The sequence below is a fragment of the Chanodichthys erythropterus genome, chromosome 11 (assembly GCF_024489055.1).
Source record: "Chanodichthys erythropterus isolate Z2021 chromosome 11, ASM2448905v1, whole genome shotgun sequence".
Taxonomy (NCBI): domain Eukaryota; kingdom Metazoa; phylum Chordata; class Actinopteri; order Cypriniformes; family Xenocyprididae; genus Chanodichthys; species Chanodichthys erythropterus.
This window is the reverse complement of record NC_090231.1, coordinates 18,172,623-18,193,864: the sequence shown is the minus strand read 5'-3', so window position 1 is coordinate 18,193,864 and position 21,242 is coordinate 18,172,623. Positions and strand designations below refer to the sequence as shown.

Genomic DNA, 21,242 nt, shown 5'->3' with positions numbered 1-21,242 from the left:
ATGAGCATGCGGCTCATGTTGAACAAAACAAAACCTTGTGCGTAATCAGCGTAGCTACGCGGATTCTGAGGAACTCACAGACTAGCACCTCTAATAGGCCATTGCGTTCACGCACTCAACAAATATGATTGTGATTGGCTGCGATGCTCAACACTTGTAAAAACACACTGTAAATAGAAACCTTTGGCATTCAGAAAGAGCTCAAACAAACACGAACGAGACAGCAGGTACTGAATATACCCGGTACTACAAGTACTGCAGAAATTCTCTTACTTCCAACATTTTTTTTTTGAGGACCAACTGGTACAAGTAGTACTGGTACATTTGACAACTTTATTTTTAATGAGTGTGACAAAAAGAAAAAGAAAGATACATACAGGGGGGCCTGGGAGGCCTGGAAAACCAGGATCTCCAGGTGAGCCAGGATCACCCTATTAAAAGATGAACACAACAAATCATTAATCAAAACATACATAAGTTTGATAGACCTGCTATCAAGCAATGCCATTTAGGAATATTTTATTATAAAAATACATTTATATAATTTATATTGTATATCATAAAAATACATTTATATTGGATATTCCTAAAAACTGGATTTTTCTTACTGACTGTTTGAAGCAAGGAAGTGATACCTTTTCTCCTTGTTGAATGACTGTATCAGGCAAGCCTTGTTGTTCGCCAACCTGTCCTGGTGGTCCTGGAGGTCCTTGTAATCCCTGGTTACCCTTCACACACAAACATATGGACATTAAAAACCCGGCTGTTAAAGGATTAGTTCACTTTAAAATGAAAATTACCCCAAGATTTACCCTCAAGCCATTCTAGGTGTAGTAAAATATCTTGCTTCCACCAGAGAGCCTTCCGCAAGGTCAGTTCCGTTTTTTTCGTAAGTTGAATACAGAAGGCGTTCTGGCGGAAGCTATATATTTCACTTCATAACTTAATAAATATGGAATTTTTTTTTACACAAACACTTCGCTTCACTTCAGAAGGTCTTTATTAACCCCCCGGAGCCATGTGGAGTACGTTTAGATGGATGGATGCACTTTCTTGAGCTTCAAACTCTTGCCTCAATTCACTGCCATTATAAAGCTTGGACGCATCAGGATATTTATTAATATAACTCTGTGTTCATCAGAAAGAAGAAATTCATATTCACCTAGGATGGCTTGAGAGTGAGTAAATCTTGGGGTAATTTTTATTTAAAAGTGAACTAATCCTTTAATAAACTTGATGTATATATTGTTTCTGTCGACCAAATGTGTGTACCTTCTCTCCTTTGGGTCCTTGAAAGTTCAAACCCATGTTTCCCTTCAAGGAAAAAAAGACACATTAGCACTTTGGCAAAATTGAGATATGTAAAACCTGATACTGTTTAATTGCAGCATTCAGACTTACCTTCGGCCCAGGTGGACCAGGAGGGCCTGGACGACCCTAAAAAAAAGAGTGGAATTTTACAAAAGAAATTAACTATAGCATTGCTAAATACCAAATGTATATGAGCCAGCAGTATCAAGGGTAAAATAGATTCACAGCCCTTCATTTAAAATGTGTCGTGGAGTTTAAATCATGTAAGCTTACAGCTGCAATCAGTGTCTTACCTCATATCCTCTGGGACCAGAGGGACCAACAGGACCTTGAGGACCTGGGGGCCCGGGATTGCCCTATATAACATAACCAGAGTGTTACTGTATGAACAAGAGTCATTTCACATTTACTGGGAATTCAAGAAATACAAATATATGTCTCTGTTTCTTTATTGGTAGAGTACGGAAGATGTTTATTTATGACTTTATATTCCAGAAAATACAGTCACAATTGTGACTCAACTGTGGGATTGAAAAATTATTGCAATAATGAGAAATAAAATCAATTATATTATTATTATTATTTACTTTTTGCCTCTATTGTAGGGTATTTGATCTTGATATGGGTTTTACTGTGCATGCATGGGTGCATAATAAAACCCATATTTGGTCAAATTATACTTTAATTTCAAAGTTGTTTCCCCAAACATTCACAGGAACATAAGTTTTACTGTAATCTAGAAAAATCTGGTTCTGTTGTCAATTAATCTGTAAATGCTCACCCTAGAGCCTGGTAAGCCATTAATGCCAGGTCCCCCATTTTCTGAAATGAAATTTCTTTCTATGACATCCCCAGGCTCCCCCTACAGGAGAAAAGAGAAGGCATTTATAAACATAATTTCACACACATATCCTAATATGTATTAAAGGAAGTGTGCCACTACATTGAAGAACAAGTGCATGTGCATTATGGAATGAAATAATTGCCTTTTGTCCTATAGCACCTGGTGGACCCTGTGGAGACAAGACAGTATTGATTATTTAGAGGATAATGACTTTAAATACTTCTGTGAATGCATGAACGTATGCTTGCAAATTTGAAATGTGACATAAAGCAATACTTACTATTCGACCCTCTAAACCTGGAAGCCCTGGATTTCCTGGGAATCCTCTTTCACCCTGTAAAGAAAAAAAAGTTTATATTTGTTTGCTCTTTTTCAAGTTTTAATTCATTCAACCTGTCTGTGATCTGTTAAAAGCTTCTTGTTTGTGGTGTTTCATACTTTAGTTCCGTTACAGCCTGGAATTCCTCTGGGTCCTGGTGCGCCATCCTGTCCTGGGAGACCCTGTCAGTCAAAAACAGCACATACATTCTTATAACTATTAATACTTAGAGAACGAGTCAAGGAGTAGACAGACGACAGCAGACTGACACACTTACTGTATGTCTAGAGTGCCTCACATAATTTCAGAGACAGTGTTTAAAAGATACAGCCTGTTTACCACACCATGGTTCAAAAGTTTGAAGACAGTAAGATTTTTTTAATTAAGATTTTTTTTATCAACAAGGACACATTAAATTGATTAAAGTGACAAAGATATTTACACTGCAACAAAAGATATTTACATCAAATAAATGCTGTTCTTTTGAACGTTTTGAATGTATTCGTCAAAGAATCCTGAAAAAAATTCATTATGGTTTCCACAAAAATATTAAAGGGTTAGTTCACCCAAAAATGAATATTCTGTCATTAATTACTCACCCTCATGTTGATCCAAATGTGTAAGACTTTTGTTAATCTTAGGAAAACAAATCTATTTTTGATGAAATATAAGAGATTTCTGTCCCTCCATTGACAGTCCAAGCAACTACCACTTTGACGGTTCAAAAAGTTATCTAAATCTAATCTATGTGAATTGAGCAGTTTAGTATAAATTTTATGAAGAGACACAACTGTTTTATATGATGAACAGATTGAATTTAGGTTTTAATTCACATATAAACATTGATCAACGCACACATCAGTTATGATAAACAGAAGCACAAGAATGTTTGCTTGATGTGCGAGAACCAGTGAGGTGGTTCGTTCTCATGTGTTAAGCAGGACATCTGAGCTTCCACAAGAACCAGTGAGGTTTGTTCTTGTACAAGCAGGTTTGATTGAGCTCCTGTTTATGTTCAGGATCAAAGTTTATATGTGAATAAAAGCCTAAACTCAATTTGTGATCGAGTCTCTTCAGAAAATTTGGACTAAACCACTCAATTCATAGGATTAGTTTTACAATCTATTTATGAAGTTTTTGGAGGATCAACATAGACTGTCAATGGAGGGACAGAAATCTGTCTGATTTCATTAAAATATCTTCTTTTGTGTTCTGAAGATGAAGGAAAGTCTTACAGGTTTGGAATGACATGAGGGTAAGTAAATAATGACAGAATTTTCATTTTTGGGTGAACTAACCCTTAAAGAAGCACAACTGTTTTCATCATTGATAATAATAAGAAATGTTTCTAAAGCACCAAATCAGCATTTTAGATTGATTTCTGAAGGATCAAGTGATCACAATTATTTTTAAATTGTGATAAAATGTCACAATATTACTGATTTTACTGTATTTTAATAAAAAAATTAAGACTTGCTGTGCATAAAAGAATCTTACAGACCCCAGACTGACCACAACCTGAATGAGACTGTATGTCTAAGGCTGTAACTAACAAAGTGTTTTCATAATTGATTAATCAGAAGAAAAAATGTTATTTATTAATATGCTATTCTACATACTGCCCAATGTTTCCCAACAAACAATATGCAAACTAAATGTTACAAAAATATAAAAACATATATGTATGCTATATATTCAGTGCATAAAAAGTATATATATATATAAAAAAAAAATATATATATATATATATATATTATATATATATATATATATATATATATATATATATATATATATATATAAAGTAAAATATAAATATTACAACACAAGTTTTAAAGCAGATTTAATGTTTAACAGCACACATGCTCACTCTAAGTTGTATTTGTGGTTTAATAATGGGCAAATTGGTGTTTGCTGTTGGACAAACTGTTTTGCCAAATGTAAATACACAACATTTAATTTTATGTGCATGACCTTCTTTAAAGCATTTAAAATAAACTGTTGACTTGTTGAAAAATGTGGGTGTGCACTTTTTTTTTTTTTCACAGAGCAACTGCTTTGTGGCCTCATTTTTCTGCAAATTATGTCATTAATGGAGACATAATTTGATGATTGGATCTATGCCATTTTAAACTAATTGTTAATTAACTTCATTGTCGACTATTTTCAATTTGGATTTTATTAATTAGTTTCTTACAGCCATAATTAGGTGATATATTTAAGAAAGCCCTCATTGATTCACTCACTGGGATTCCTGGTGTTCCTGGGAAGCCTGGCAATCCAGGAGGTCCCTGCAAAAACACAGAAACAGTCAGCATTTGATGATAACTGTGGATCTATTATGAGCCAGAGGTTGTTACTGAGAAACTCTCACTCTTATTCCTTTGGGCCCCATTGGCCCTGTAGGTCCATCATCACCCTGTGAAAGAAAGAAAGTCCAGTCTTAATAGAAGTGATAGTACAGCTGATCAGTAACAGATTCTGGTTGAGCAGTAAATATTCTACATATGAATGTATGAATATCATAATGGACTGGTGGGCTGACCACTGACCTTCTCTCCTCGAGGTCCAATCGGCCCCTCTGGTCCTGGGAAACCTGGAACACCTGGCTGACCTGTTAAACCTGGAAAGCCTCGATCACCCTGTCATTAGAGTTAGTAACATAGTAACATTAAAGAACAACATAAAAGAGACCAAAGGAGAGACAGAGCCATTAAGGATGTACAGAGAAGTTCACATCACTTAGAAAGTAAATTAGTATCTAAGGGTACATTTACACAACAACGATGTACTAAAAAAGGAAAAGTTTTTCCTTCGCATTTTTCACATACAGACGACAATGTTGTCAAAACGATCCCTGTATTATGCACGCCAGGCTAGTAGTTGGCGATATCACTTTGTAAAGAAACACTACGCGCCTAGACTGAACACATAATATGCATGTACATGACCGTTTTCACAAATTTGCGTTTTTGTAGTCTACACGAAGACGATAATGGTATCGTTTTCAAAACTTGTACTTTGAAAAACACTGTTGTCATCTAAATGAACGGTCAAAACGCATAAAAAGTTTTCAATTTTTAGTTGAAAACGGTGTCGTGTAAAGACTTCAAAACCACTAACATCTAATCATAAAGTGATACATTACCCAGTTCAGCACTTCTGGAGGCACAGATTAAAATGAAAAGAGTCAATGTTGAGTTCATGTTCACTTCATTTTGACAAATGAATATAGTAGAGCTGCACGATTCTGGATAAATTGAGAATCACATTTTTTTTGTTTTAAATAGAGATCATGATTCTCTTACGATTCTGAACAGAAATGTAATATTTGTAACACAAATAACGATACTGTGTGATTGAAAAGACTGTTTGTGAAGCTGTTTCATGACAGCTGCTCTTTAGGCAAAGGTTTAATAGACAGGCAAATCATTCTCATTTAGGAATAAGACTGTGTGTGCGTGTTTGAATCGAGATTGCGATCTTTTAGCAATTAACTGTGCAGCTCTAGAATATGGCTAGACCTACTGAAAAGCCTTGAATAGTCATACCATACATGCATTAAAGGATTAGTTCACTTTCAAATTAAAATTTCCTGATAATTTACTCACCCCCATGTCATCCAAAATGTTCATGTCCCTCTTTCATCAGTCGAAAAGAAATGAAGGTTTTTGATGAAAACATTCCAGGATTATTCTCCTTATAGTGGACTTCAATGGCCTCCAAACGGTTGAAGGGCAAAATTACAGTTTCAGTGCAGCTTCAATGCATTCTACATGATCCCAGACGAGGAATAAGGGTCTTATCTAGAGAAACCATCATTTTATAAAAAAAAATTAAAATTTTATACGTTTTAACCATAAATGCTCATCTTGAACTAGCTCTCCTCTTCTTCTCTATTAGAATTCCAGCAGTGTAGATACTGCTATGTGTATTACTGCCCTCCACAGGTCAAAGTTTGAACTAAATTGTCATATTCAATATGCTAGTGCAAGTACATAACAATTAGTTCAAATTTTGACCTGTGGAGGGCAGTAATACACTTAGCCAGTTACCAATGTAAAGCTGCTTTGACACAATCTGCATTGTAAAAAGCGCTATATAAATAAAGGTGACTTGACTTGACTTAACAGCGTCTACACTGCTGGAATTCTAATAGAGAAGAAGAAGAAGAAGAGAGCTAGTTCAAGATGAGCATGATTAAAACTTAAATAATTTTAAAAAAAATTTAGAAAATGAGTGATGGTTTCTCTAGATAAGACCCTTATTCCTCGTCTGGGATCGTGTAGAACGCTTTGAAGCTGCAATGAAACTGTAATTTTGACCTTCAACCGTTTGGAGGTCATTGAAGTCCACTATATGGAGAAAAATCCTGGAACGTTTTCATTAAAAACCTTAATTTATTTTCGACTGAAGAAAGAAGGACATGAACATCTTGGATTACATGGGGGTGAGTAAATTATCAGGAAATTTTTATTTGAAAGTGAACTAATCCTTTAAACACATTTATATGAGCCTATGGACACCAGTCTACAAGTGCGTTCCATTCGACCATAAGTGTCCTATGAAGTGGACTTCACAGGATATTCCACATGTGAGAATCCAATCTGAATAGAGAATTTGAGGATCCAGCATGTTTTGAGTTTAATTAGTCCCAGGTGTAGTTCGTGTACACAGTTGTGAGATGTGACAGTTACAGTGGAACCATCATGATTAGAGTAAAAAAAGATACAATACACATCTAATGAAACTAAAGAATGTTACTTTCATATTAGACATCACATCACAATAGACATTTATCACTCAGTTTAGTGTTATCAATTGATTTTAATTAATAATAGACTTGTATAAACATAGGCTACACATGGATACTATACATATGCACATTAAAGTATGGTAATACATATTTATTATATATTGTCTAATATGCATGACTCAAATTTGTCTGAATGTGATTATGTTGCATTGTGTTCCAAATGAACACATTTTGTCAAGTGAAGCGAATTTCAACAGATATCCCGTCCTCAGGGACCCACTGCATAGAGACTATGTCGAATGGAACGCAGCTTATATGTGGCTGTTTGTTTGTGGGTAAACACTCACCTTCTCTCCTTTCACCCCACTGCAGTCACACTTTGATCCAGTCCCACAACCATGACATGCCTGAAGACACAACACAATTATTCATAACCACACAGAACTAATTTTGGAGACATACACTACCGGTCAAAAGTTTGTAATAATTAAGTTTTACTGTTTTTAAAAGAAGTCTCTTATGCTTGTCAAGGCCACATTTATTTGATGAAAAATACAGTGAAAACAGTGATATTGTGAAATATTACTACAATTTAAAAGACCTGTTGTATATTTTAATATATTTTAAAATGTAACATCTTCCTGTGATTGCAAAGCTGAATTTTCAGCAGCCATTACTCCAGTCTCACACGATCCTTCAGAAATCATTCTTTTATTATTATTATTATTATTATTATTATCAATGTTAAAAGTCATTTAATTTCCAATATTTTTTTGGAAACCATGACATACTACCATTCAATAGTTTGGGGGTAAATAAGAAATTAATTGATCAAAATTGATGGTAAAGACATTTATAATGTTTCTATTGAACTTTCTTTTCATCTGAAAATCCTGAAAAACAATGTATCATGCTTTCAACAAAATATTAAGCAGCAAAACATTAATAATAAGAAGAACATTATTAATAATTTGATCAAATAAATGCATCCTTGGGAACATAAGTGATTTCTTTCAAAAACATTGAAAAAAATCTTAAATATTCTTAACTTTTTACCAGTAGTGCATGCACACATACAATTTTCATTAGCTATAAAATTGCTTTCAGTGTCAACAATTAATTCTATATTCAAGAACATCTTCATAATCTATTTAAATGAAGTTTCAGAACTCATAACCATCAAATGATCAGTGAAGATCATCTGAACAGATGTAAACCACAATACCAATTGACTACAGTTCACACAGGAACATACCATTTCACTGAAAATAGAATATGTGTGAATAAACCAGCAAAAAGGACATTTTATTTTCTATTATCCTGACAGTGATAAAAAAGAGGCAGTGGTGTTAACTGGAATTTGAATGACATACTGCCACCTAGTGGTGTGGACACAGCATCACACATATTTTGATTATGCTCCTGATACAACTAGTGAACATGATTTTAAACATTGATCAAATGTTCATTTATGTAGTTTCTTTTAATGTTGGGAAAATATCAGAGTGCAGAAGATTTATTACAAAATGGAAACTCTGGACAATGAATACAAAATATGTCTACAGGTTTACGAGTGATATAAACTGCTGAATAAATGATAATTAAATCACAGCTATGAATTTTTTATTGATTGTACATTCCCAATATATTGTAGTTGCTTTGTATGCTATAACAGGCCAATGGGTATTTTTCATACAAACACTAGAAACATACAAACACATTTTCATACAAATGACTAGAATTTGCTTTCTCTTGATATAACCACTGTTAAAACAAGATCACCACACAGTAACATTCCAGAAATCCAAAAATTTCTAGATTTTAAATGTGCTGATAAATGTGACTCAGATGTTTCGTTTTACATCACAAAATACTAAGTCATGCTTTTTATATACGGTGTGTAGATGATAACCACAGAGAGAATAACTGTGCCTCAAAACCTGGTGTATAAGCTGACTTGAGGACAGACAAATAAACAGAAGAAATCAAAACACTCAATATGGCAGCTACAGCATTCTTTAGGGTCTTTCTCAAGCACAATAGATGGAGTTGTACTTGCATGCTTTAAACTGTTATTCATGCAGGGACATTGCCAAGATGGCTGATAAGACTTGATTTGAAAGGACCTTGACTCTAATAAGCACGAAGCTACGCAAATATTGTTATTATTAAGCATTTCTAATTATGTAGAATTACTTGCTATTGATACTATTTTTCAGAACTGAATTAAAATAGATTTATTATCAACATTTTCACTGAAACTTTCACTGAACATCACATTGCATCATATTATTAAATTCCCTCATTCAAGAAGAAAACATGCTGTACAGTTTAGTAAATGAAAGTAGACAGCTTAGAAAGTAGTATTCATAATTAATTAGTAGTTACATTTAGAAAATAATTACAAATTCATTTATTCAGCAAGGATGCTTTCAATTGATCAAAAGTGAGAGTAAAGACATTTATAATGTTGCAAAAGATTTCGGTAACACTTTACAATAAGGTTTCATTAGTTAGCATTAGTAAACTACTTTAGTTAACATGGACTAAGAATAAACAATACTTCTACAGCATTTATTAATCCTAGTTAATATTAATTTCAGCATTTACTAATACATTATTAAAATCAAAAGTTGTATTTGTTAACATTGGTTAATGCACTGTGAACTAACATGAATAAACAATGAACCACTGTATTTTTTTTATTAACTAACATTAACAAAGATGTATTGCTCATTGTTAGTTCACGTTAGTCAATACATTAACTAATGTTAACAAATAAGACCTTATTGGAAAGTGTTACCAAGCTTTCTATTTCAAATAAATGCTGCTCTTTTCTATTTCTTTTTCTAACTTTCTATTCATCAAAAAATGTATCACAGTTTCCACAAAATATTAAACTGTTTTCAACATTGATAATAATAAGAAATGTTTATTGAGCATCAAATCAGCATATTAGAATGATTTCTGAAGGATCATGTGACACTGAAAACTGCAGTAATGATGATGAAAATTCAAGAATGAAAATTCATTTTAAAATGTATTAAAATAAGAGTATATAATATATTACTACTATATAAGAACTATTAATATTATTATAAAAGTGCATTCATATTTAACAACAGTACTGTTTTACTGCATTTTGGTCAAATAAATGCAGCACAAAAAAGAGGCTTCTTTTAAAATACTAAAAGAAAACAGTACTAGTACTAGAGTACAATTTGACAGAGACTTCATGTCTTGTGTTGTGCTCCTGCTTTGCAAGGCAGGCATCTCATTAGAATTTGAGACACAAACAATGTTTTACATCTTGTGTTGAAAATGACTATTATTGCAAATGAGGTCACTGCTTTGAGAAGTACAACTATCTGTTTATTTTTCTTTCTTTTTGTGAGATTATGTGAGTCTTGTGGAAGAGGACTCTTTAATATGAGAGCAGTGATGTCCTAAGCAACTTTGCAAAGTGAACTCTAGCAAAAGCCAGATAGAAAACGCCTGCTACGTGTTGGAGTGAACATACTGTATGAAAGAGAACAGCAGTCCTGCTAGTCCAACACATGCAAATAGATTCATAGGGAGTTTCCTGGCTCGTCATTTTGCTACTTTTCACTACGTCATGACAGCTGACATCACAATGTATTGATCTGACTGACAGAAGATGAACAGTTTCCTTTAACATCTCTAAACAATGCATGCATAAATGTTATCAGGAACTAGCACCCAGCTGAATATATACACTGAAAATTTAACAGGAGCTTATTAAATCTTTTGGCAGAGCATATCAAGACCTGCAGACAAAGCAGACAGAGACAAATTTGAACAAGCACACCTGCTTGACTCAGCAGCCATTCTGCTATCTTGGGAATTAAAGGAGATGATCTGTGAGCACTGAATGCTCAATGCACTTCATACTTAAGGGCAGCTGAGCTGACACATAATATACAGTATCTATGAACTTTTATTATCAACATCAAGACTTTTGGTAAATGGATTTGTATAGGAATGTTTGAGGAAAAGTGTATATAAAATGCTGTTTAAAATAGTTTTAGATATAACATGTCACATGACAGGGCATGTCAATTTTAGTATTCAGTGTCAAATACTCTTAAATATGTGAACTAACAAATATGTCCTCAAAATGACAACTCAAAAATGAATGTATTGATGGATGCATCAGCATGCCACAACCTGATGGACAGTTGATTTTACTGTTTTATATAATGCTAATTAATTATAATTATATCAACTACCCCTAACAGAAAGCAGAAGAAGCATTTTAGAATAAAAAGCTTTATTCATTATTTATTTCTTAAGGGAGATTTTGTCATATTTTGTTATCCTCTGGTGAGACAAAGTTTGCGGTCAGAAAAAATGTATCTACATTATTGAGAAAATATCTTATGCTCACCATAATCTGCATTTATTTGATCAAAACTGTTTTACATTTCAATATATTTTAAAATGTAATTTATTTATTTTTTTCAGCATCATTACTCAAGTCTTCAGTGTCATATGATGCTTCAGAAATCATTTGAATATGATGATTTGGTGCTCAAGAAACATTTCTTATTATTACATTATAATAATTATTACATTACCACATAATGTGCTGCTTAATATTTTTGTGGAAGCTGTTAAACATTTTTACAGGATTTATGATGAATAGAAAGCTCAAAAAGAGCAACATTTATTTGAAATACATAATTTAATGTAAAAGTATTTGCTGTCATTTGTGATCAACTTAACATCCTTGCTGAATAAAAGTATAAATTTCTTTAAAATAAATAAATTTTCCTGACCACAAAGTGGGAGTGTATAATTTAATTATTTAAATATTATCACACATTATAGTATATATATATATATATATATATATATATATATATATATATATATTTGCCTTTGATCACTTTTGATTAATGGATCCTTGCTGAATAAAAGTATTAATTTATTATACATAAGCCAACAATATTAGCTAGTAACTGGAAAAATTTGAGAAAATCTATTTTTTGATAATAGACATCCATGTCGGTGTTGACAAATTATTTAGTATATCCATTCTCTAGAGAGCAGAGTTTAGACCGACTGTATAGTGAAAATGGGTGGAAAGATCAGATGCCAAAAGCAGAAGAGTTTGTGGATATATGGGGAGATGAACAGGGCCACCTAGTGGAGAATATTAACCAGTGCAACGATTCATCCATAGAGGCAAAATGCAAATTCCAGTCTAGGGCTCAGTGGATTAACTGACCCTTAGTGAAAGACGGCCTGAGGGCAAATGAATGCTGGGAGCCGACAGAACGAAGTGGCAGCAGACCACAAATAATCTGTGTCTGAATGGCCCAATCAAAGGCACACACACACAAGCTCACAGTGGAATGTTTGGGCCAGTAATGCTTATTTAACCTTCCTACTCTCCTCGCATGTGAATTACACGTAATTCCCTCATGCATTGGGTGTCTCTGCTGGCCTCTTGTGGACAAAAAAGTAACATGGAATTTCTTGACTATTGCCACTAGATGGCCTTAAAGCTTTTTATGTATATGACCATCTAATAATATATGGTGTGTGTGTACATGTGTGTGTGTGTGTTCTGCACTGGTGATGTTCTATGGTCTCATCCCTTCGTTTGTGTGTGTTCTGTTCTTGTGTACAAAAACCATCCAGCCACAAAAATTCCTTGAATCCAGTATATTTTTTTTTGTGTGTAATTTCAAGTGTGACAAAACTGACAAGATCTTGTACCATTCCGATGATCACACATTTTTTAAAAATGAAAAGAAAATTTTTTTTTTTTGGTCAAAATGACCCAAGGAGAGGATGAAGGTTCATAACTTTTTAAAATTGGCAAGTACATTTATGAAAAATCAGATCAATTGTCAATGTTTTCAGCAGCACAACTGGGTATGTAAATTATCAACTTGGGAATAATAGCATAAAGTATTAATGATGGGAAAAAGAGGTGAAGTTTACAAGGAAAAGTGATTAGCTAACTTTCTTTCTCTGTCCCATTGTACTACCATTTTACTCTTACAGCCACAGCCACACAGCCACACACACACACACACACACACACACACACACACACACACACACACACACACACACACACACACACACACACACACACACACACACACACACAAACACACACTGTGGACACAATTGTTCTCTTTAAACATAAAGATTGTACGTTGAAACTAAATAGTGTGCATTTTAGATGCTGTGACATTTTGACACACCTTTTAGCGTTCAATTTATTGAAACGGTCCTTCAGTGTGACAAATCCATTTTACTCTCTGTTCACACAGTTTAACAGAAACAGGAAGAAAACACTATTTTTGTTCCCCTCCAGGCAACATTCATCAAAAACAGTAAGAATAACACATTTAATTGCATTCCTTTTCAGTCACTGCTGGAGTTTCATGATTTCAAGGTCTATAAGAATCTCTTCTTAAACATGTTTTACGGTACAACCCTTTCAAATCTAATGGACCAGAAAGCACCTCTCTCTAATGTCCTGCATTGGTTCTTCCCTGGAATTCTTTTATTCCTATTCCTGTGGAGTTAAGAAAAGAATGACCTTCAACCTCTACCAATCAACCATTTTATGCCGAGTGGATTGTGTGGGGGTGGGTGAGGGAAAAAACATGCAAAGGGGTCAAATGTTTATAATGTTTATAAAGGTATAATCTTAGAAAACAGTCTTATTGCCAAACTCAGAAAATGACAACAAACTCAATTAGTCTCTTTCTCAATGAGGAGCTTGACTTTAGCTTTAACTTTAGAAGACTTTTGGATGCAAGCAAGCGCATGCAAAAGCCCCAAGCAGTGATCTGAACAATAAAAAAAAAGCCTCTTCCCAGGACGGCAAGGAAAACCCACCAGTTACAGAAATACCAATTGTTTTGACCAGTATATTTTTTATTGCTTATTTAATATACACTACTGTTTAAAAAGTTTTCTTTTAAAATAAATAAATACTTTCAATCAACAAGGATGCATCATTTCATTCATCAAAGAATCCTGAAAAAAATGCATCAGTTTCCACAAAAATATAAAGCGGCACATCTTTTTAATAAACAACATTGATAATAATAATAATAATAAATGTGTCTTAATCAGCATATTAGAGTGATTTCTGAAGGATCATGTGACACTGAAGACTGGAGTAATAATCACAGGAATAAATTACATTTTAAAATACCATATATTCAAATAGATTATTTCAAATTGTAATTACATTTCACAATATTACTGTTTTAATGTATTTTTCATCAAATAAATGCAGCCTTGGTGAGCATAAGAGACTTTTTTCAAAAACAGTAAAACAATCTTACTGACCCTAAACTTTTGAAGGGCAGTGAACCGCTAAATAGCATCCCACAATGCCATGACACCACAAATCATTCAAAGTATTTCATTACTGTGTTAACACAGAAACAAATAATATATAAAACAATATTATTAGTATTAATTAAATGATTGTTTTTATGTAAATACTGTTTATAAGTTTAATCAAGTAAGATGTATTATATTAATACTTGACATGTAGCATTTTAAACTAATAATGATAATAATAATAATCATCATTGCTGTAGTATTATTGTTGTTTAATTATTGAATTAGGGTTGGGGTTAGTTAGTAAAAAAATGATTAAGAAATGTTCTGCATATCAGTTATCAGGCACTTAATAGGTATTAGTATCTGCCATAAAAAATACACTACTGGTGGGTCAGTCTAGCACAAGAAAGATATTGCATCAAGAAACAAAACAATATCTTAACATTCACGCAAACGGCAGCAGTATGACTGATAATTACATTTATGAATCAAATCGCCATAGGATTCCTCACAACAGAGTGCCTGAATGTTGAAATCAGGTCAGTGATGCATGGCTGTTGCATTGTGCTTCCCTTCTGAGGCTAGATTCAAAACAGTACACGCATAAGTGCTCCTGATAAGGAGGATAAAGACATCTCTCACACACTGACAGTGAGACTGCGGGACTTGTAAGTATAGCTTTGGAATGTTCTAAGACAGCAGGGGAGGCTCTTGAGTCAAGGTCAATACTCCCAACACCAAATTTGGAAAGTATCAACCAAAATTTGGAATGTATCAATCAAAATTCTTCTGCTGAACACAAAAGAAGTTATTTTGAACGATGCGAGTAACCAAAAAGTCCTATGGTCCACATTGACTCCTTATCATATGGAAGTCAATAGGGCCATTTAACAATTTCTGACTTTCTATGAATTGCTGGACATCTGTGTCCATGCCACTAACCCAACTGACAAAATCAAATTCTCAAAATACACACATTTCCAAAGAGAAAGTGAAATTGACATATTTCTCCTATCGTACAAGCAGTAAAAATGTCTGAAAAGGCACAATGTTTAGAGAAACTATCAACCTAATCTGTACTTGTTTGAAACTCAACTATGTCAACATGTCCAGGTGCACCAAATGTGATTTTGGTCCAAACAGAATTCTCTCTAAATATTTGCAGATCAGTATAAAGCAGTTTATGCAACAGCAGCTGGGCTCACGGAGAAACACGGCGTCCCTCCCTTCACCACTAGAGGAAGCTAGAAAGAGTGGCTGATGTGTATAACTGAAAGGGTCAACACTTCTGTAGACTGCTATATAAACAGCTCCTCTCTTGGAATCAGCTTTCATTTGTAATATCAGAGTAACTATACAAAGAAAAACAAAAATTACAGTGACGTTCGCAGAGTGGGGATCACAGCAGAGAAGTACTGGACGTGGACTGGCACTCCATGATGATAAGACAAGTTCTCACCTGAACTATAATCTGGAGATCTAATTCTATCCCCACAGAGCGTGTTTAAACCTGCATGCCATACCCGGCTTGCATATGAATCTAAAACTGCAGGGCTCGAATGAATTACGTCTTGAAGCGTTCTTGAAGTTTTTGTCATAAAACAGTTTGAGGCAACAGATTATCTTGATGCTTTCGGGCAATTTTAGAGGGTTTAAACGACGAAATTTTAAACTTACTACTAATACTATTTTTTTTCAAATTTTGTTTTGATGGTTAAATTTTATCTTCCACAGACAAAGTCTTATATATATATATATATAAAAAAAAAAAAAAATCCTGTGTTGTCACAAGGCAAGAGGAGGATAGATAATGAAATACCACGAATGCCAGAGCATCAATGGGCTGAGGAAAACATAATTAAATACTGCAGTAAATTTGTGTACTTAATTCAACAGTCTCTACTCTGCAAATTTCCACATACACAAAATAAAAACAAAACAATGCATGATCAGAAATCCCATAAACTGTAAATCTAATAGAAAACAAAGACAATAATTTAATTTCCTTTTCCGCCTCTAATCTAAACAGCTATGTTTTTTTTTTTTTAGATCTAAAGCATCATCTGAATTACAGTTTACTGGAAACAGAGCACACAATAAGCTGCTCTTTACATGCACATGCTCACAGTGAAACAAGGCTGCCCCGAGTTACACAAGGGAGCCACTACTGTCTCTATTCACCACTAATAGCAGAAGCAGATGGGAGAGAAAAAGAGGCAAGGAAAATGGGGAGATGAGGAAGACCTGAGAGTTGAAAAGCAAGGGTGTGTATGACATGGCAAGGAAATTTTGCTGTTTAGCGAAGAGGCACATGACTCTCTAAAAGGCTCTCTAAAACTGTGAGACTCATGTTGAAACAAGATCTATTCTCTCTCAATTGTTCAAGAAGACATTGAAGAAACATGCACACACATCTCTATCTGACAAAAGCTATTTAATTACAACCTTGTTTTAAAGCAGGCTAGACACTTGGATATTACAATGTCTGTGTCCCACAGACTGTCTCACTCCCACATTAATGGCCTGGATGAAACACTTCTTCATTCATAGCAACACTGCAGCTCATTTAGGCAGATTTCAATAGTGTCAACTTTAGAACAGGAACATTTCACTTTAAGGTGTTAGATTATATTAAATGTCAGTGTTAGTGTGATGTGATTACAAGTTTAGACTTGATACAGTAATTCCGATGCAATGTGTAAAATATAAATAAAAACCCATGACACCCATATAGATTAACTAATTTGATCCAAAAGAGAGAGAGAGAGTTTGTTTCAAACATTTCAAAAGTCTGAGTAAACTAACATGTGATAACAGGGATCCAGACTAACATTTGAGAGCACTACAGAAGGTACCACCAGCACCTGATTTGATGGCGTTGTTATTTTTTATTCATAAAAGGTAATTTAATCATATTATTGTTTTGCATTAATATGTGCAGTCATTACATCTAATAATATTACGTTTATTGGAAATTTGACAGTAAAGCACTGAGCTTGAATTGAGATGCAGACAAAATGAACTCATTAAAGGGTTAGTTCACCCAAAAATGAAAATTATGTCATTAATGACTCACCCTCATGTCGTTCCAAACCCGTAAGACCTCCGTTGATCTTCGGAACACAGTTTAAGATATTTTAGATTTAGTCCGAGAGCTTTCTGTCCCTCCATTGAAAGTGTATGTACAGTGCCCTGTCCATGTCCAGAAAGGTAATAAAAACATCATCAAAGTAGTCCCTGTGACATCAGTGGGTAAGTTAGAAGTTTTTGAAGCATCTAAAATACATTTTGGTCCAAAAATAACAAAAACTACGACTTTATTCAGCATTGTCTTCTCTTCCGTGTCTGTGTATATCCACAGTGATGCTGCTTCTTCTTCTTCTACGGCGGTTGGCATCCAGCTTATTGGTGCATTACCGCCTCCTTCTGCTCCGGACAGTGACGCTGATGACGTGTTATGTAGTGCGCCCGAGCTTCGTTTACAGTCTGAGGGAGACGCACGCTGTATTCAAGCTATTCTACATTGTTTGTATTTTGGTATTGCTATATTTTTTAAAATGGTGCGTAGGTGTGCATGCCGCGGATGTCCTAATCGCGTCACTGTCCGGAGCAGAAGGGGGCGGTAATGCATCAATAAGCTGGATGCCAACCGCCGTAGAAGAAGAAGAAGAAGCAGCAGCGTCACTGTGGATATACAACAGACCCGGAAGAGAAGACAATGCTGAATAAAGTTGTAGTTTTTATTATTTTTGGACCAAAATGTATTTTCGATGCTTCAAAAACTTCTAACTAACCCACTGATGTCACATGGACTACTTTGATGATGTTTTTATTACCTTTCTGGACATGGACAGTGCAATTTACATTAATCACAATTGACATTAAGGGCATTTATGTTACAAAAAAATTTCCGCTTCATGCTGTTTTCAACATTGATAGCTAATAATAAGAAACTTTCAGAATGATTTCTGAAGGACTGCTGAGAATTCAGCTTTGCTATCACAGGAATAAATTACATTTTAATTACATTGTATATTAAAATAGAAAATAGTTATTTTAAATTGTAATAATATTTCCCAATATTACCATTTTTCTTGGTGAGCATAAAAGATGTCAAAACATTATATAGACGTCTGTGTATGAAGAAAACCTATTTCATGTCTTTAGCATGGAGGAAGAACAACAGTATTCAGACACAGCACTGAAGAATGCGAGATCACTTCATCTACTGATACTGCAGTTCAGACAAAGTTTTACAGTATAAGATGACAGATAAAAGAGGGAGGAGACATCTAGATCAGGGCCAATCCTTGACCCAACACTCCATCCAAACACACACCAGTTGCATGCACAGACCTCCACTGGGGGTCCAAAGTGCGTTCTTGTGATTGGAACTAAAGCTGTGATGAAGCTAAAGCATTTCTGTTAAGGTATTTTGCTACATATACAGTATACTTCTGGAGATTTGCTATAATTAAACTTGGTCAAGATTAATATGCCCACTGCCCACCTGTGCAATCACCTCATTCAGCACCATTCTACCAACAGGTAGAGCTGCACGATTAAAAAAGTTTGCAATCTCATTCCTAAATGACAGCAATTCGCCTGTCTATTAAACCTTTGACAAAATCACACCGGAACATTCAAATATGCAGCTGTCATGCATAGGTGTGAAACAGCTTCACAAACACTTTTAAACTACACCGTATCATTATAAAGGTTAGTTCAGATATAAAAACTGATGTCTATAGGGCTGTGACGGTGGCAAGTTTTTACTACCGCGGTGGTAGATCACCAACAACCGCTTGTGTTGCGGTGGTGGGGTCCGAAGGTGGGGTGGGGTTTTGTATCACGTCAGTTCAGTCAGTGTTGCCAACAATGTCACCTAACATTATACCTCAGAAAAGCCATTCGTTGACCATAAACTTATAGTCAGCAAGAAAAATAAAAAAAAAACCTAATTAAGTAAGCATGCATAAGTAACTTTATCATTATACAATTTACTTAAACTGGGTGCTCGTCTGTGTGTAACCAAGCGCATCGTTTTCATTTTATTCTGGAGACTGAACTCGTCGCGCTCTGCTGCCACACTGGAACTTGCTCACCACCTACTGGATAGGAGTGGGAATTACAACAACCTTACATACAAACTACATAATCTGTCAAAATGACGGACGGGCTGCAGATTTTTTCCGCCACTGCTAAACAAAGTCCATCAAAGACGGAAAATTTTCAGTTAACGTGATCTCTGAGATATATAAATATATATTATATATGACATCACACTACCGCCGGTAACACTCCACGACCGCGGTGGCGCAGTCGTCATGCCTACCGTCACAGCCCTACTGATGACTACAGTGGTGATCATAATAGAGCAAATCACCTTTTGAAAGTTAACTTGACACTTCAAATAACGATTGAATCATAACATCGTTATGCCACTAGGTGGTGACAAGTGACTGTTAAAAATATGTATTTGTCGTTGAAACATTCATTCAAGAGATTCGTTCAAAAAACCTGATTTGTCTATTAATGAAAGTGAAGTGTTTACGAGTGAGTCATTGAATCATTTATTCAAACTGATGTTTTATATAATAATTTCAAATTAATTAAACATTTTTAAAAAGAAAGCAGCAATTAACATTTTGTCAGAACCTCTAGTAAATTTTTTAAATTGTCTGTTCAGAATCATGGGAGAATCGTGTATTGTGAAACTCTACCAACAGGTATTTGTACTTCACACAAGTAGGCGGCAACACTGCTATCAAATCCATCAGGAATGCACCGTACATCTCCTGTCTGCTCCATGTTTCCCGTTTGTACTGTACTGCTAGTCTTTGAACACTGAATTAGACATCCCTTGTTTTTAATGTTTATGATTTTAGATATTCCCACTTCACGTGTACCAGAGCAGACATGCCTCAAACACTTCCAGAGAATACATACAGAATACATTTGCTAAGATCCCCATAGCACTTTTGTAAAGCGAGGTGAAAATTGCCGTTAAACAAATTCATCTCAAAACTAGAAGCACAAAACATCAGGTCACATGTATTCCTTCACATTTTTGCTAAAAGAATTATATAAATGTGGACTTTATCCTGCTAAAGGAGGAATGCAGGATAGCAGCCCTAATATTGGGCACTGGGAGTTGGCACATGTTCAAGAGGATCAAACCACAGGTATGGGCTTGAGCAGGTTTTCTACTTCAAACATGGCTGATGTCAGTCTGATGGGGCCGGCTTACATCTGGCATATAACATCATACTCGGAAGTAAATAAAACACTTGCGCACTATAAACTGTCCAAATATTCCTCTAGGTTTTACAATAAAGGGACAGTTCACCCAAAAATGAAAATTCGGTCATCATTCTAATCATAATTAATCACACCTAAGATTAAAATGTATAATATATTTTATATTATAATACATATTTGTGTGTCACACCATCGGCCTCCCAGAGAGAAACACACGGAGGTGATCATAGGATACATGCAGACCATCCTCGCTCGGCTGCTCTCTCTCGCTTCACCGAGCTGGACAACAAAACACAAATCATACTGTAAAGCTAGCCAAATGTTGTGAAGACATTAGCATAGCTACTTCAGGATGTGAAAAAATGGATGCTGCATTATTTCCATTAAATACTTTAACACGTTAAACA

General features: G+C 34.7%; 1 protein-coding gene across 1 annotated transcript in view; it reads right to left on the bottom strand.

Moving 5' to 3' along the window:
* Positions 1 to 21,242, bottom strand: part of col4a5 (collagen, type IV, alpha 5 (Alport syndrome)) — a 59,544-nt gene that overhangs the window by 30,013 nt on the left and 8,289 nt on the right. Inside the window, exons 2-14 of the mRNA XM_067401907.1 lie at positions 7,578 to 7,637; positions 5,027 to 5,116; positions 4,849 to 4,893; positions 4,721 to 4,765; positions 2,594 to 2,656; positions 2,436 to 2,489; positions 2,298 to 2,324; positions 2,093 to 2,173; positions 1,605 to 1,667; positions 1,402 to 1,437; positions 1,273 to 1,314; positions 636 to 728; positions 378 to 431 (exon numbers count right to left, since the gene is read on the bottom strand). Of these exons, the coding sequence (XP_067258008.1) occupies positions 378 to 431; positions 636 to 728; positions 1,273 to 1,314; positions 1,402 to 1,437; positions 1,605 to 1,667; positions 2,093 to 2,173; positions 2,298 to 2,324; positions 2,436 to 2,489; positions 2,594 to 2,656; positions 4,721 to 4,765; positions 4,849 to 4,893; positions 5,027 to 5,116; positions 7,578 to 7,637 (753 nt within the window). The remainder of the gene's footprint in view (positions 1 to 377; positions 432 to 635; positions 729 to 1,272; positions 1,315 to 1,401; positions 1,438 to 1,604; positions 1,668 to 2,092; positions 2,174 to 2,297; positions 2,325 to 2,435; positions 2,490 to 2,593; positions 2,657 to 4,720; positions 4,766 to 4,848; positions 4,894 to 5,026; positions 5,117 to 7,577; positions 7,638 to 21,242) is intronic.